Here is a 14,160-nt window from a genome sequence, read left to right on the forward strand (position 1 = left end):
CTCAGACATGCCCACAATCCCATATAGGGACTCATATGATGTTCAAGACACGCCCACTCAGTGCTGTTTATTTCAATATATGGGATTAGACACACCCACTCAGACCTGTTCACTTCCATATATGGGCTCAGACACGCCCACCATCTTATACATGGACTTAAAGGTTCATGACATGCGAACTCAGAGCTGTTCTCATTTCCATATATGGACTCAAAGACACACCCACAATCCCATACATTGTCGTAACGTCATTCCCACATTTCTATATATAATGTTAGTCATGTCTACCTTTTCTTATATGGAAGTAAAGACACGCCCACTCAGAGCCTTTTCCATATATGGACACAAAGACCCAGATTCCCATATATGGTCTTAAAGCACAAAAAAGGGACGTACCCTTTCAGAGTCACTCTCATTTGCATATAGGAACACAAGTCACACCCACTTTCCCCCATGTATACACTAAGACACGCCCACATCTGAGAAGTGTACAGTGTATTATGATTTACATAATTAATTATCAAGACAACTGTATCTCATGACGGTGTGTGTGTGTGTGTGTGTGTGTAGGCACCGGGGACACGGTGGCGGTGATGATTACCGAGTCGCTGGGGAAGGACCTGCTGTCTTTCTTGGAGAAGAACGAGACGGTTTGGGTTTCGGTGTCGGTCGGTTCTCGAGGTCCGGTGAAGAACCTGAACCGCGGCTCGCTGGTGTTCGTCTCCATCTCCTTCATCGTCCTGATGATCATCTCCTCCGCCTGGCTCATCTTCTACTTCATCCAGAAGATCAGAGACACTAACGCACGGGATCGGAGTCAGGTAACACACACACACACACTCACACACACCCCACACACACCCCACACACACACACACACACACACACACACACTCACACACACCCCACACACACACACACTCCCCCCACATACACACACTCACACACACACACACACACCCCACCCCCCACACCCCACACACACCCCACACACACCCCACACACACCCCACACACACACACATGTGCCATACAGGGTAAAGTTGTACTTTTATTCATTTGTATATTTTAAGGTATAAATATCTAAACACGCTTTTCCTTTCTGGTTAAATAACTGTCTAAATACGCTTCTGAATGAATGCATGACATTTACGTAACTATAATTTTATTAACTTTTAAATTCATTATTGTTATTTTTTTAAATAATTATTTACAAATTTTATGTGTTTTTTTTTACAAATATATTAAAACAAAGTAGCTACGAATAACGTGTTTCTTCGAGGTTAGGAAACATGTTTTACTAAGTTAGAGTTTAATAATATAGTATTTGTATTTTTTCTTACATATTTAATTCTTTTATTTATTTTAATTTATGCTATTGATGTTTTGTCTTTGTCATGTTTTGATTTGATGAATGTAGCGACGGCTCGGAGACGCTGCGAAGAAAGCGATCAGTAAGCTGACGACTCGGACGGTGAAGCGAGGCGACAAGGTGAGGACCTGTTTAATGACATCATCACCGTTTCCACAGGTTTATATTAATGCGCTCGTTCTAAAACGTTATCGTTTCTATAGCAACAGCTCATTCACAGGGACGTGTACAGCGGACGCTCCACTGATAATCAACTGATTTAAACGTGTTTTCTTTAATTTCTGTAACGTTTATGGAAGGAGTCTCCAGTGTCAGCGCTTTGTAACAGTCAGAGGTAAAGCTGTAACTGTAAGTTTTCCCACATCTTCAGGACAGAGGAGTTTACGCTTCTTTGCGGTTTCTCAGTAACATGCGGAACAAGCTGCGATTATTATTTTTATTAAATTGAAGAGAGAGAATAAAGAGGCTGGTGGTTAGAGTTGAATGTAACTATAAACAGATAAAAAGTATGATGTTATTCTCTAATTAATAAAAATTGCAGTCGTTGGTAAATCTCTGTGAAATAACGTATATATGAATGTTATGTATGTTATATTCAAATAGTTGTCATGTCAGTGAGAATTTTTTTCCATAGTGTTTTTAAAGCTCTAAATCATTTTGGTATTTCTTGTATTTTTTTGTGCCTCGAGGAGACGTTATGTTTTCGGGTCGTCTCTCCGTCCACGTGTGTGTCTGTCCTCATTAGCGCGATATCTCCATCCAAGAACAAGCAGTTGAATGATTGTAGGATTTATTTGGAATTATTATTATAACCAGCAGATGAATAGATTAGATTTCAGAATTGATGCAAATAAGATCAAGGTCACAGCAAGGTCAAATATCTGAAATAGTTTTTCTACAACAGCTTCTTTCCTGTTTGAAGTTTATTTTATGAAGGCGTACAGATAAACCACTGGCACTGAGTTCTATTTGTTTTTGGCCTTTGCTTGGTTCACTGTTCATATAATTGCCAAAAAAACCGATGTATGGCTGAGTTTGTGCCAGAAGATATCATGCTTTGTAGAGCGTTTTAAACAAGTTCAACAAGAAACAAAGCAAAAAAGATCCTTCCCCCTAACCCTAGAGCAAAGGAGAAATTCAAACATTAAAATTAAAATGAAAAATCGGATTATAATTGGTTAGAATAGCTTAAAAGTGTCATCGTATCTTCTCTCCTGGTCAAATGTCCGAGTGGGTTTATAGGAAAGAGCTCCTGTGAAGTGGTGCTTATGGAGGCGGGTTTAGTTTCGACTCAAGTGCTCAGGAGAGAGATGAAGAGAGGATGAGTGGAAAGCGAGAGAGAGAGAGAGAGAGAGAGAGAGAGAGAGATGAGATGATCAGATTCTGGTCAAGGTCATTCCTCTACAGCCATGAATAAAACATCAGCAGCCTTGGAGGAGGACAGAGAGAAACTGAATCCCTCCATCTGGGGAAGAAAAAGACAGAGAGAGAGAGAGAGAGAGAGAGAGAGAGAGATTTACAGCTGGATATAAGGTTATGATGCAGACAGTAAAAAACATCATGTGACTAAACCCGAATGTTTATTGGTGTAATGTCACTGTTAGCATTTACTCTCTTATTACATTTTATTATTTAGTCTCAAATTACAAATATAGAGACAGTTAAAAACAGAGAAGAAAATAAATAAAAGTTAAGGTGAAATACATACAATTCAACGCTTTTCTATCAATTTATCACTTTTGGGACGTAAATAAACAGCGGTTGCGAGAAGCTTCTCTCTCACACTAACCAATAACTTTATTGACATTGTACAAGTACAACAAGATTCAGCAACAGTGTAACCATGGCAACCAGATGTACCTACCTGCAATTTGGTGAAAAAATGTAAAGTTTTTATTATTTTTATTAGTTTTTATTAGTAATGAGTAATGAGGAACGCTCATTCAGAGCTGCTCATTTCCATATATGGATTCAAGATGTTCTTATTTTATTATTTAAACTAAGACACACCCACAATACCATAAATGATTATATATAATATATAAGACACACCCATTCATTAATATTCCTACAGGTATTATGTAGATTTAATGTCACTATGTTACATTTCACTGTGTCTCAGAGTGACATAACCAGAAACCTTTTTTATGCATTGACATCTCAATAAACACGCTATGTACTGACACACACACTCACACACACTCACACACACACACACACACACACACACACACACACGGTCGATGGTGAAATGCTGAGTGAGAAACGCCATTAGAAACCCAACACGTCTCCACACACAGTCACCTTGGTCAGAGAGAAAACGCAGGACACGACCGAGTGACGCAAATAGCATCCTGAAAAGAGGAGCTTCCTGGAAAAAGAACGAAAAATAAACAATAGAAAAAATAAGGAGGAAAATGGCTGATGTGCAGGGCTGGGGTTCATCAGACAGACAGACAGAGAGTCAGACAGGAAGAGAGTCAGACAGACTGGGAGTCAGACAGACAGAGAGTCAGACAGATAGAGAGTCAGACAGGAAGAGAGTCAGACAGACAGAGAGTCAGACAGACAGAGAGTCAGACAGGAAGAGAGTCAGACAGATAGAGAGACAGACAGGAAGAGAGTCAGACAGATAGAGAGTCAGACAGGAAGAGAGTCAGACAGATAGAGAGTCAGACAGGAAGAGAGTCAGACAGACAGAGAGTCAGACAGGAAGAGAGTCAGACAGACAGAGAGTCAGACAGACAGAGAGTCAGACAGGAAGAGAGTCAGACAGATAGAGAGACAGACAGGAAGAGAGTCAGACAGATAGAGAGTCAGACAGGAAGAGAGTCAGACAGATAGAGAGTCAGACAGGAAGAGAGTCAGACAGATAGAGAGTCAGACAGGAAGAGAGTCAGACAGACTGGGAGTCAGACAGACAGAGAGTCAGACAGATAGAGAGTCAGACAGGAAGAGAGTCAGACAGACTGGGAGTCAGACAGACAGAGAGTCAGACAGACAGAGAGTCAGACAGATAGAGAGTCAGACAGATAGAGAGTCAGACAGGAAGAGAGTCAGACAGATAGAGAGTCAGACAGGAAGAGAGTCAGACAGACAGAGAGTCAGACAGACAGAGAGTCAGACAGACAGAGAGCCAGACAGGAAGAGAGTCAGACAGACAGAGAGTCAGACAGACAGAGAGTCAGACAGACAGATGGGCTGCATTGAAAACTGCATTGATTGTATTAAAGTGTTATCTTTACATTAAATACTTTCATGCACGCTGTATAAACCCCATCTCCTGTTGGTCAACAATAATTATAATACATTAACAACACAAATAACAATAATAATATTAAAAAAAACTGATTACAGTGGATTTGGAGGCGTAACTGTAGTCAGTCTAGAATAGGGGGTGGGAACTGGAGTCTGATTGGTTACAGTGTGGGAACTGGAGTCTGATTGGTTACAGTGGAATTGGGGGTGGGAACTAATGTGAACGTTATATAGGCTATCTAAGTACACTCTAAATATTCCTGAGTGAAAACAGTCTAAATGGTAGGAAGTTCTGGCCTCTGATTGGTCAGAAACACAAATTTTTCACTATAAAGTGCAGCTAATTGATTTTTTTCAGGCGTAACTTAATTTCTTTCTCTATTGTTATTTGCTTATCCTCTGTTTCACAGCGAGCTTGGTCATTGCATGTACCCAGAAATTCCTGTCATATCGCATCACTCAGCTGTTGCTAGGCAACGTGTTATGACAAACCGGGGATTACGTCATCGCCGATGTCTGCTGTTTCATCCGACCTGTGCATGACCGACCTCATTCGTCCTCTCCAACCTTCTGTTCCATTACTGTTTATAACATGCCCTTTGTCAACCTTCCCTAACAGTGTGTGTGTGTGTGTGTGTGTGTGTGTGTGTGTGCGCGTGTGTGTATGTGAGTGTGTGTGTGTGTGTGCGTGTGTGTCACTGCAAAAGCACGGTGTGTGTAACTGGCAGGTTTTTCAGCACACACTCGGATCTCAGCTGCAAGAACAGTGTAGATGAAGAGAGTTCCTGAGAGATTTACACACTGAGTTTCTTCACACTCTGAACAGAGTCGAATCGACTCGCTAACTCACTAATCTAACTAAACAGTTTGCTGGCTAATCCGCTAGCAGGGTAACGCAGCACAGCTTCATCAGATGAACGAGTCAGAAGTATAAAACCCAAAATCAACACCAACTAGCTGGTGTTTAATTAACAGATGTGTGTTGCTGAAGTGGAGTTACTGTTACAGCCCTGAAGCTGATTATTTTCCTATAACAGCACGTCCCCAAGTGTTTTATTCCTCTTACACCACAGCAATCCACCAAGGATTACAAGTTTTTATTTATTAGAGGAACAAGAAGTCATACTTTTTATCTGTTTATAGCTACATGTAATGTTCTGTGAAACAGGTCAGTTCCTGTTGTCACTTACGTTACAGCAGCTATAAACACTCGTTCCCTCACCAGCGTCTCTTTATTGTCTCTCTTCAAGTTAATAAGAAAAATAAAACGCAGCTTGTTCCGCATGTTACTGAGAAACTGCAAAGAAAGAAGCGTAAACTCCTCTGTCCTGAAGAAACTTACAGTTACAGCTTTACCTCTGACTGTTACAAAGCGCTGACACTGGAGACTCCTTCCATCAGTGTTAAATAATCGTCTCATTACAGAAAACTTCACCACATCAACGATTACACACTTTTAAATCTGTTTATCAGTGGAGTGTCCTCTGTACACGTCTCTGTGAATGAGCGGTTACTATAGAAACGATAACGTATTAGAACAGGTGCATTAATATAAACCTGTGTTTTGGCGCCAGTTACTCAGGACTTGGATGTTCAGGTTAGTTACTGCGTTACTCAGATGTTCCTACTCAGGTATTAGTTACTCTTGGTTACTACAGAACTCAGAGCACTCAGTAGTTACTACATGTTTATTTGTATCTAAGTGCTAAGTTCTGATCATAAAAAGTTAAAAAGCTCTCAAAATGGCTGACGAAATCCAATCAAGCGGAAATGCAGCGTTAATGTTCAACATTTACTTTACCAGTCTATAAATCTCATTATTTTCATTTATTTTTCCAGGAAACAGAACCTGATTTTAATCACTGTGCTGTGTGCATCGAAGGCTACCAGCTGAACGACGTGGTCCGCATCCTACCCTGCAAGTAAGTGTGTGTGTGTGTGTGCGTGTGTGTGTGTGTGTGTGTGTGCGCGCATGTGTGTGTGTGTGTGTGTTGTTTGCGTCTTGTGTAATAGAGTTTAACAGTAACTGTCGCTCCGTGAACCGGCTCTGGTTATTTTTAGTGCCGAATTCAGTGACCTCCAGTCAGCTCTAAACCTAATCTCCTACACACACACGCACACACACACACACACGCGCACACACACACACACGCGCGCACACACACACACACACACATTTTTATTCCTCCTAGGGTTTCAGGCACCATCTGCTGGATCTGCTCCGGTCACACAGCTGGAGTTTTGGCTGTCAACTTTATAGGTCACCTTTCACAAATCATCCTATTCAAAACACACAACGTGGCCTAGACATAACATGCTTTACAACACACACTCACACACATAACACACACACATAACACACACACTCACACACAACACACACACTCACACACATAACACACACACTCACACACAACACACACACTCACACACATAACACACACTCACACAACACACACTTACATAACACACACACTCACACACATAACACACACACATAACACACACACACAACACACACACTCACACACAACACACACACTCACATAACACACATTCACAACACACACACTCACACACATAACACACACACATAACACACACACACACACACACACACTCACATAACACACACACACATAACACACACACACACATAACACACACACTCACACACAACACACACTCACATAACACACACACACATAACACACACACACATAACACACACTCACACAACACACACTTACATAACACACACTCACACATAACACACTCACACATAACACACACTCACACAACACACACTCACATAACAAACATGTCTTGTGGGTGTCACTGCTACTGTTCTCGCTTTTGGGGGCGTGGCCTGTCAAGGTTTTTTTTTGTTGTTGTTTTGTTTTTTTACAGTTCTGATGAGAAACAGTAGTAGCTAAACGTAAATATCTTCTAAAGCTAACGAGTTAAACACAAATTAAATAACGCACTAATCAGTGTGAAAATCGTTTGTGTGATTTATGTGTTACACACTCGGCTTCGTTCTCAGATTAGATTAGCAAAGTGAGCTAGCTGTACTAGCTACATACACTCACCAGAGACTCCAGCGATCTCTGCTGCTTCCTTCCTGCTTTATTTTTCCTCCTAACGTCTCTGTACACGTTTAACGTGAGCTCGCTTTTAACTTTTTCTAACATTTCTGCGGGAACTAATTGCAGGTAGGAACTGAAGTTGGAGAAACATTTGAGAATTATTCGAGACGATCGGTTGGATTCGTGGCTTTACAGCGTCATACATAATTCTCACAGAATTGAGAAAATCTCAGCTTACGGCTCTCACACACAGACGTAGAAAATGAATTCTCGTGTGTCACTACTGAGTGGTTTAGTTCTTATTTAAACCAGACATTAAGATTTACGGCGCTCTTTAAGTGCACTACCATCAAGTCATAAACTGCGTTCTTTAAAAACACTCTCCAGGAAATATTCCTGTTCCACTCTCGTCTCTCATCTCTCGTCTCTCTGCTTGTTATCAGCCACATCTTACAAAACAACTGGAGGCTGCGGGATTTAACCCGTCCTGCAGGACTACAGAATTACTCCTGAGAGTATTAAAATTATAAACACAACACACCTGCAGTGATGCACTTTCATATTGTTGCTAAAATTTATAATCGTCATTTACAGCTGATAAATTGTAAAATACGTTTGTATTGTCAGAGAACTTCTGATCGATTCACACAAGATAAAAGTCTTTCTCTGTATAAAACACACAGCTGGGCGTGTCTTCACCTTCTACATAAAACTCCACGTGTGCTACACACACCTCAGTTTAATACACACTGATTGTTCTGATCTTTATTGTAAGTGCTTGTTGTAGGGGGCGTGGCCTCGCGTGATCATTATCAGGTCACATGACCAGGACATGTCTGTAGTGTGTAGCTGTGTTAGGATCTCAGTAACGTCCCTAAAACCCCCGGAAGCGTCTCGTCTCTGTCTCGCCCTTTACACCTCGCCTAGATTTTATTGTTCTGCGTAAGAGATGCTAGCATCTAGAACTGACTCCATGTTTGTTTTGGAACACCCACTTTTCACAAACCAATCAAATTCTGAGGGATTAAAAACAAAGCCCCGCCCACTCAAATATGCAGATACACTCAGAAATATGTCACTTTAGAGAAGGAAAATGCATTCAGACTTCCATTTCACATTGTCTTCAGACAGTCTGAGTAAAAGCCTGATGTTTGTCAGGATGTAGCTCTGTGCTACCTAGCGGGCTAGTCACACCATCACTTCATTTGGAAACATTTTAGAAACATGGATAAATATAATATATAGCATTCTCATTTCTAGCTTCTTGTCTTTGTTTCACAGTATCGACTGTATAAGCACCAAACTTGTTTCTTGCGTCTAAAATTATCTTAAAAGACTTAAAATGTAAATTTGCGATACTTCTTTATTTTTTCTTTATTGTTGTTCCACTTCTCCTCAGTGCTTCACTGATCAATAGGGCAGAGCCGAGCTAATGCACATCACTTAACCCAGTCAGAGCCATTCAATTTACATCCTTCTGCTATCCACTTTATGGATGTGTGTGTGTGTGTGTGTGTGTGTGTGTGTGCGTGCAAGTGTGTGTGTGTGTGTGTGTGTGCATCTTCTCTATATGAGCTGCCATTTTTCTTCATTATGATGATGTGAACAACATGCTTGTCTGTCCACATACACTGATAAAGACAGATAGCTTATCTCAAGTAACTGGCACACACACACGCGCGCGCATGCGTACACACACACACACACATGCATGCGTACACACACACGCGCGCATGCGTACACACACACACACACACACACCTGAGTAAATATATTTGCACTTTTGTGTAAATGGTGAAATGAGTAGATGTCAGTATCAGACTCAGACTGTTGGATCTCATCAGTGATTAGTGTGTGTTTGTGTGAGTGTGTGTGTGTGTGTGAGTGTGTGTGTGTGTGTGAGTGTGTTTGCGCTAAACACACTCATCACTAATTCATGCCTCTCTCATCGTACGCTTCACAAAAGAAAATAAATGACCAGTTTTTATCATTGGATCACATTAACTCTTGGCTCTGAAGCTTCACTGCAGCACAACGTAAATCTGTAGCAGGAGGAAAACATTTTTACATTTTTACAGGAGGAGGAGCTTATACATCTCAGGATGGCAGGAGGAGGAGCTTATACATCTCAGGATGTCAGGAGGAGGAGCTTATACATCTCAGGATGTAAGGAGGAGGAGCTTATAGATCTCAGGATGTCAGGAGGAGGAGCTTATACATCTCAGGATGTCAGGAGGAGGAGCTTATAGATCTCAGGATGTCAGGAGGAGGAGCTTATACATCTCAGGATGTCAGGAGGAGGAGCTTATAGATCTCAGGATGTCAGGAGGAGGAGTTTATAGATCTCAGGATGTCAGGAGGAGGAGCTTATACATCTCAGGATGTCAGGAGGAGGAGCTTATAGATCTCAGGATGTCAGGAGGAGGAGCTTATACATCTCAGGATGTCAGGAGGAGGAGCTTATAGATCTCAGGATGTCAGGAGGAGGAGCTTATACATCTCAGGATGTCAGGAGGAGGAGCTTATACATCTCAGGATGTCAGGAGGAGGAGCTTATACATCTCAGGATGTCAGGAGGAGGAGCTTATACATCTCAGGATGTCAGGAGGAGGAGTTTATAGATCTCAGGATGTAAGGAGGAGGAGCTTATAGATCTCAGGATGTAAGGAGGAGGAGTTTATAGATCTCAGGATGTCAGGAGGAGGAGCTTATACATCTCAGGATGTCAGGAGGAGGAGTTTATAGATCTCAGGATGTAAGGAGGAGGAGCTTATAGATCTCAGGATGTAAGGAGGAGGAGTTTATAGATCTCAGGATGTAAGGAGGAGGAGCTTATAGACCACAGGATGTAAGGAGGAGGAGCTTATAGATCTCAGGATGGCAAGAGGAGGAGCTTATAGAAGTATTTATCATATGCTTTAAAACACTATAGTGTAACAAAAACAATAAAATTGTTGCTCAGAGTCTCCACACACACATATATTTAACAGTAAAATCATTAAAACGGTTAAAAACAAAACATAACAGACAAGAGAGTCAGTAAAAATGACATCAGACAACGAGAAACAATAAATGCATAATATAAATTAGTTACAGTGTCTGTGCAGTTCAGACCGTCTCTTATATAAGTGTCTATTGTGCCAGTGTGTGTAGAACAGACAGCGTACACACCTCATAAAAACTGTACACACACATTTTTGGCTCTGTGAGACTACATTACATTATAAGAGCTTCAGATTAGCGCAGGTGGTAGCTACTGCTGAGAACCGCTCCACCAGCTTTTGTTCACGCTCAGGGTGAGGTGAGAGAGAAAGACCATGAGAGCGTCGGATACAGCGGCTCCCGAGCTCCTGTGGTTTGGTTCTCCAAGAATTTGATCGATTAAATAAACAACATCTCTAACCGGATAACCTTTGAAAATGATCGATTGAAACATAATGAGCTGTACAGCAGCGCCTGAGAGTCATTTTACCTAGAAATTGAGCTCCAAAGTGGCTAAAATGCCCAATTTCCACAGCCTCTTTCTCGGGCACTGTAGAACACAGAGGCTGACGTCATTTGAAAGCTACTGAAGAGCTGTTTTTAATGGTTATAACAGTGCACATGTCAGTCATAGTGATCCAGAGCTGTCAGGATTCACAAGTACAGACAATTCCCATTTTAGTAACGGCAGCTGGTTCTCCATGAAAGAACATCACCTCTCAATCACACATCCATAAAAATGAAGGAGAATGGTGCTTGGAACTTTAACGTTCCTCAGCTTGCTTGCTTGTGCTTTTGTGCTGATGGAGTTGATGAAGTGAGACCATGAAAGGTGGTTGGAAAGCCGCGGAATTTAAAACAAGCTCCACTGCATGTTAATTTCAGCAGGGGTGTGGCTTTGGTAGCTCTTCCTGATATCCATGATCGCTTCTTTTGTTTTTGTTGACGTTCATGGCCAAGTTGTTTTCACATTGATGTTATTTACCTCATCACTGCTGAAACTTTCATTATTATTATTACTTATTAATCCAGTCGCTGTGGAATCGTCAGCATGTTTAATAATGCGGTTGCAGCTGTATTTAGCACTGCAGTCCTGTGTGCAGAGAGAGGACAGTAATGGACTTTGTGGTGAGCCAGTATTTAGAGTGAGTGATGAGTGATGATGAGAGAGCGATGCCCTCTTTTACAGACTGAGGCCTGCTGTGTAGAACATCAGAGATCTAGTTGCATATGGAATTACACAGAGCCCAAGTGCGCTAGATGGGATAATCATATTAAAAACAGAGCTATAGTCTACAAATAATACTCGTGCATAAGGGCTCCTGTTGCCTAAGTGTTCAAGGAGGTTGTAGATCTCAGGATGGCAGGAGGAGGAGCTTGTTGATCTCAGACTGGCACAAGGAGGAGCTTATAGGACTTAAGATGGCAGGAGGAGGAGCTTGTTGATTTTAGAATGGCAGAAGGAGGAGCTTGTTGATTTTAGAATGGCAGAAGGAGGAGCTTGATGATCTCAGAATGGCAGGAGGAGGAGCTTGTTGATTTTAGAATGGCAGAAGGAGGAGCTTGATGATCTCAGGACATCAGGAGGAGGAGCTTGTTGATCTCAGGACGTCAGGAGGAGGAGCTTGTTGATCTCAGGACGTCAGGAGGAGGAGCTTGTTGATCTCAGACTGGCACAAGGAGGAGCTTATAGGACTTAAGATGGCAGGAGGAGGAGCTTGTTGATTTTAGAATGGCAGAAGGAGGAGCTTGTTGATTTTAGAATGGCAGAAGGAGGAGCTTGATGATCTCAGAATGGCAGGAGGAGGAGCTTGTTGATTTTAGAATGGCAGAAGGAGGAGCTTGATGATCTCAGGACATCAGGAGGAGGAGCTTGTTGATCTCAGGACGTCAGGAGGAGGAGCTTGTTGATCTCAGGACGTCAGGAGGAGGAGCTTGTTGATCTCAGGACGTCAGGAGGAGGAGCTTGTTGATCTCAGAAGCACAGCATTGATCGTGTCTTTTTTGTCTTTTCTGTTCTTTAGACACGTTTTCCATAAGATGTGTGTGGATCCGTGGCTGAACGAACACTGCACCTGTCCCATGTGTAAACTCAACATCCTCAAAGCTCTGGGCATCATGGTGAGTACACACACACACACACACACACACACGCACACACACACACACACACACACACACACACACGCACACACACACACACACACACACACACTTTGGCCTTAAAGTACTGACATCAAATTACTTTATGAAGCATTTTGTTTTAAAATATTGAATATTTTATCTCACTTTCAGTACAAACCGAGAGGAATTTTGTAGATCAAAGAGAAATAAATGCAAACAGCACTAAAACACACACACATCATTATCTGGAAGAAAAAATAAAAATTCATTAATGCCAGTAAGCCATGTTTCCTTCATTACAGTACAAACAATTATCTGAAATATTAAGTAGGTATTGATATCCAGCTCATTGCGAGGTTTATTTCGTTTCAGTAATTCTATAAACATGACTGAAATATTCCAAAAATGTTTGTTCTGGATGAATAATTCAGATTCTGAGTCTCACTGCTGGGTTCATGTGGAACAATCATCAGCACTCTTCTCTCTGCACTTCGCTCTCTATCACTCGTTCCCAGCTGCCATTGCCTACAAATATTAGTTAAACCCGAGCAATTAAGATACAGATTCGATTTAGAAAACATTCTGATCTGCACTCAGTCTCCAGTCACAGACACTGATCGCTGAGAGAGGAGTAAAGACCGTGATGATCTCTGTGAAAATGCCATGTTCTCATCCTTCACTGAACTCTCCATACGGCTTGTCCTTCCTCACTCTCACTCGTTCCGCTTCTTTCAGATCAGACAGTTTGTCCAAAAACATTCCTCTTGTCTTCAATCACTCTCCCGAACCTCCAACAGACGATTTTTTAAAACTTGATGCTCATTTAAAACACTGTGTCTTTACTATCGATGAGCTGATTGATATTAGAAACGCGGGTCTTCCCGCTCGGGTGAAGGACGCTTGCGAGGACGACTCGAGCTCTGAAGAGAACGGAGAGAACATTCTTGATCTCGCTCACTCAGCGTCAGTGTGTGTAAAGCACACGGCGTGTTGCAGTGCGAGATTTTACACACAATCTATTACACTAACTCATGAAATTATACTCCAGTGTTAGTAACGCATGAATCGCTGCAAACACTCACGGCCGATCTCACACGTACGCCGCGTTCATGTCCGAAACTATTGATCACTGGACTGAAATATTTAAAACGTTGCAGAACTCCTTCAACAAGAACTCTTTTGATCCAAATCCACTTTCAGCCGTCTTCAGAGTTCCGTCTGAAACTGACTTTCAGCGCCGCTGCTACAGGCTCCGGCCTTCACAGCTTCATTAGCGAGACGTCTCTTTATGTTTCACCTCCTAACCTTCACACGTGGATTAAAGAGGTGTTTTTAC

The 14,160-nt window shown here is 41.8% G+C and overlaps 1 protein-coding gene across 2 annotated transcripts in view; it reads left to right on the plus strand.

Moving 5' to 3' along the window:
- rnf130 (ring finger protein 130) overlaps nt 1-14,160 on the plus strand; it is a 42,196-nt gene that overhangs the window by 17,647 nt on the left and 10,389 nt on the right. For both annotated transcript variants that reach the window (XM_053235335.1, XM_053235334.1), the window contains exons 4-7: nt 571-821; nt 1,420-1,491; nt 6,469-6,551; nt 12,725-12,821. In XM_053235335.1, the coding sequence (XP_053091310.1) occupies nt 571-821; nt 1,420-1,491; nt 6,469-6,551; nt 12,725-12,821 (503 nt within the window). The remainder of the gene's footprint in view (nt 1-570; nt 822-1,419; nt 1,492-6,468; nt 6,552-12,724; nt 12,822-14,160) is intronic.

Source organism: Pangasianodon hypophthalmus, chromosome 7, assembly GCF_027358585.1.
Source record: "Pangasianodon hypophthalmus isolate fPanHyp1 chromosome 7, fPanHyp1.pri, whole genome shotgun sequence".
Taxonomy (NCBI): Eukaryota; Metazoa; Chordata; class Actinopteri; order Siluriformes; family Pangasiidae; genus Pangasianodon; species Pangasianodon hypophthalmus.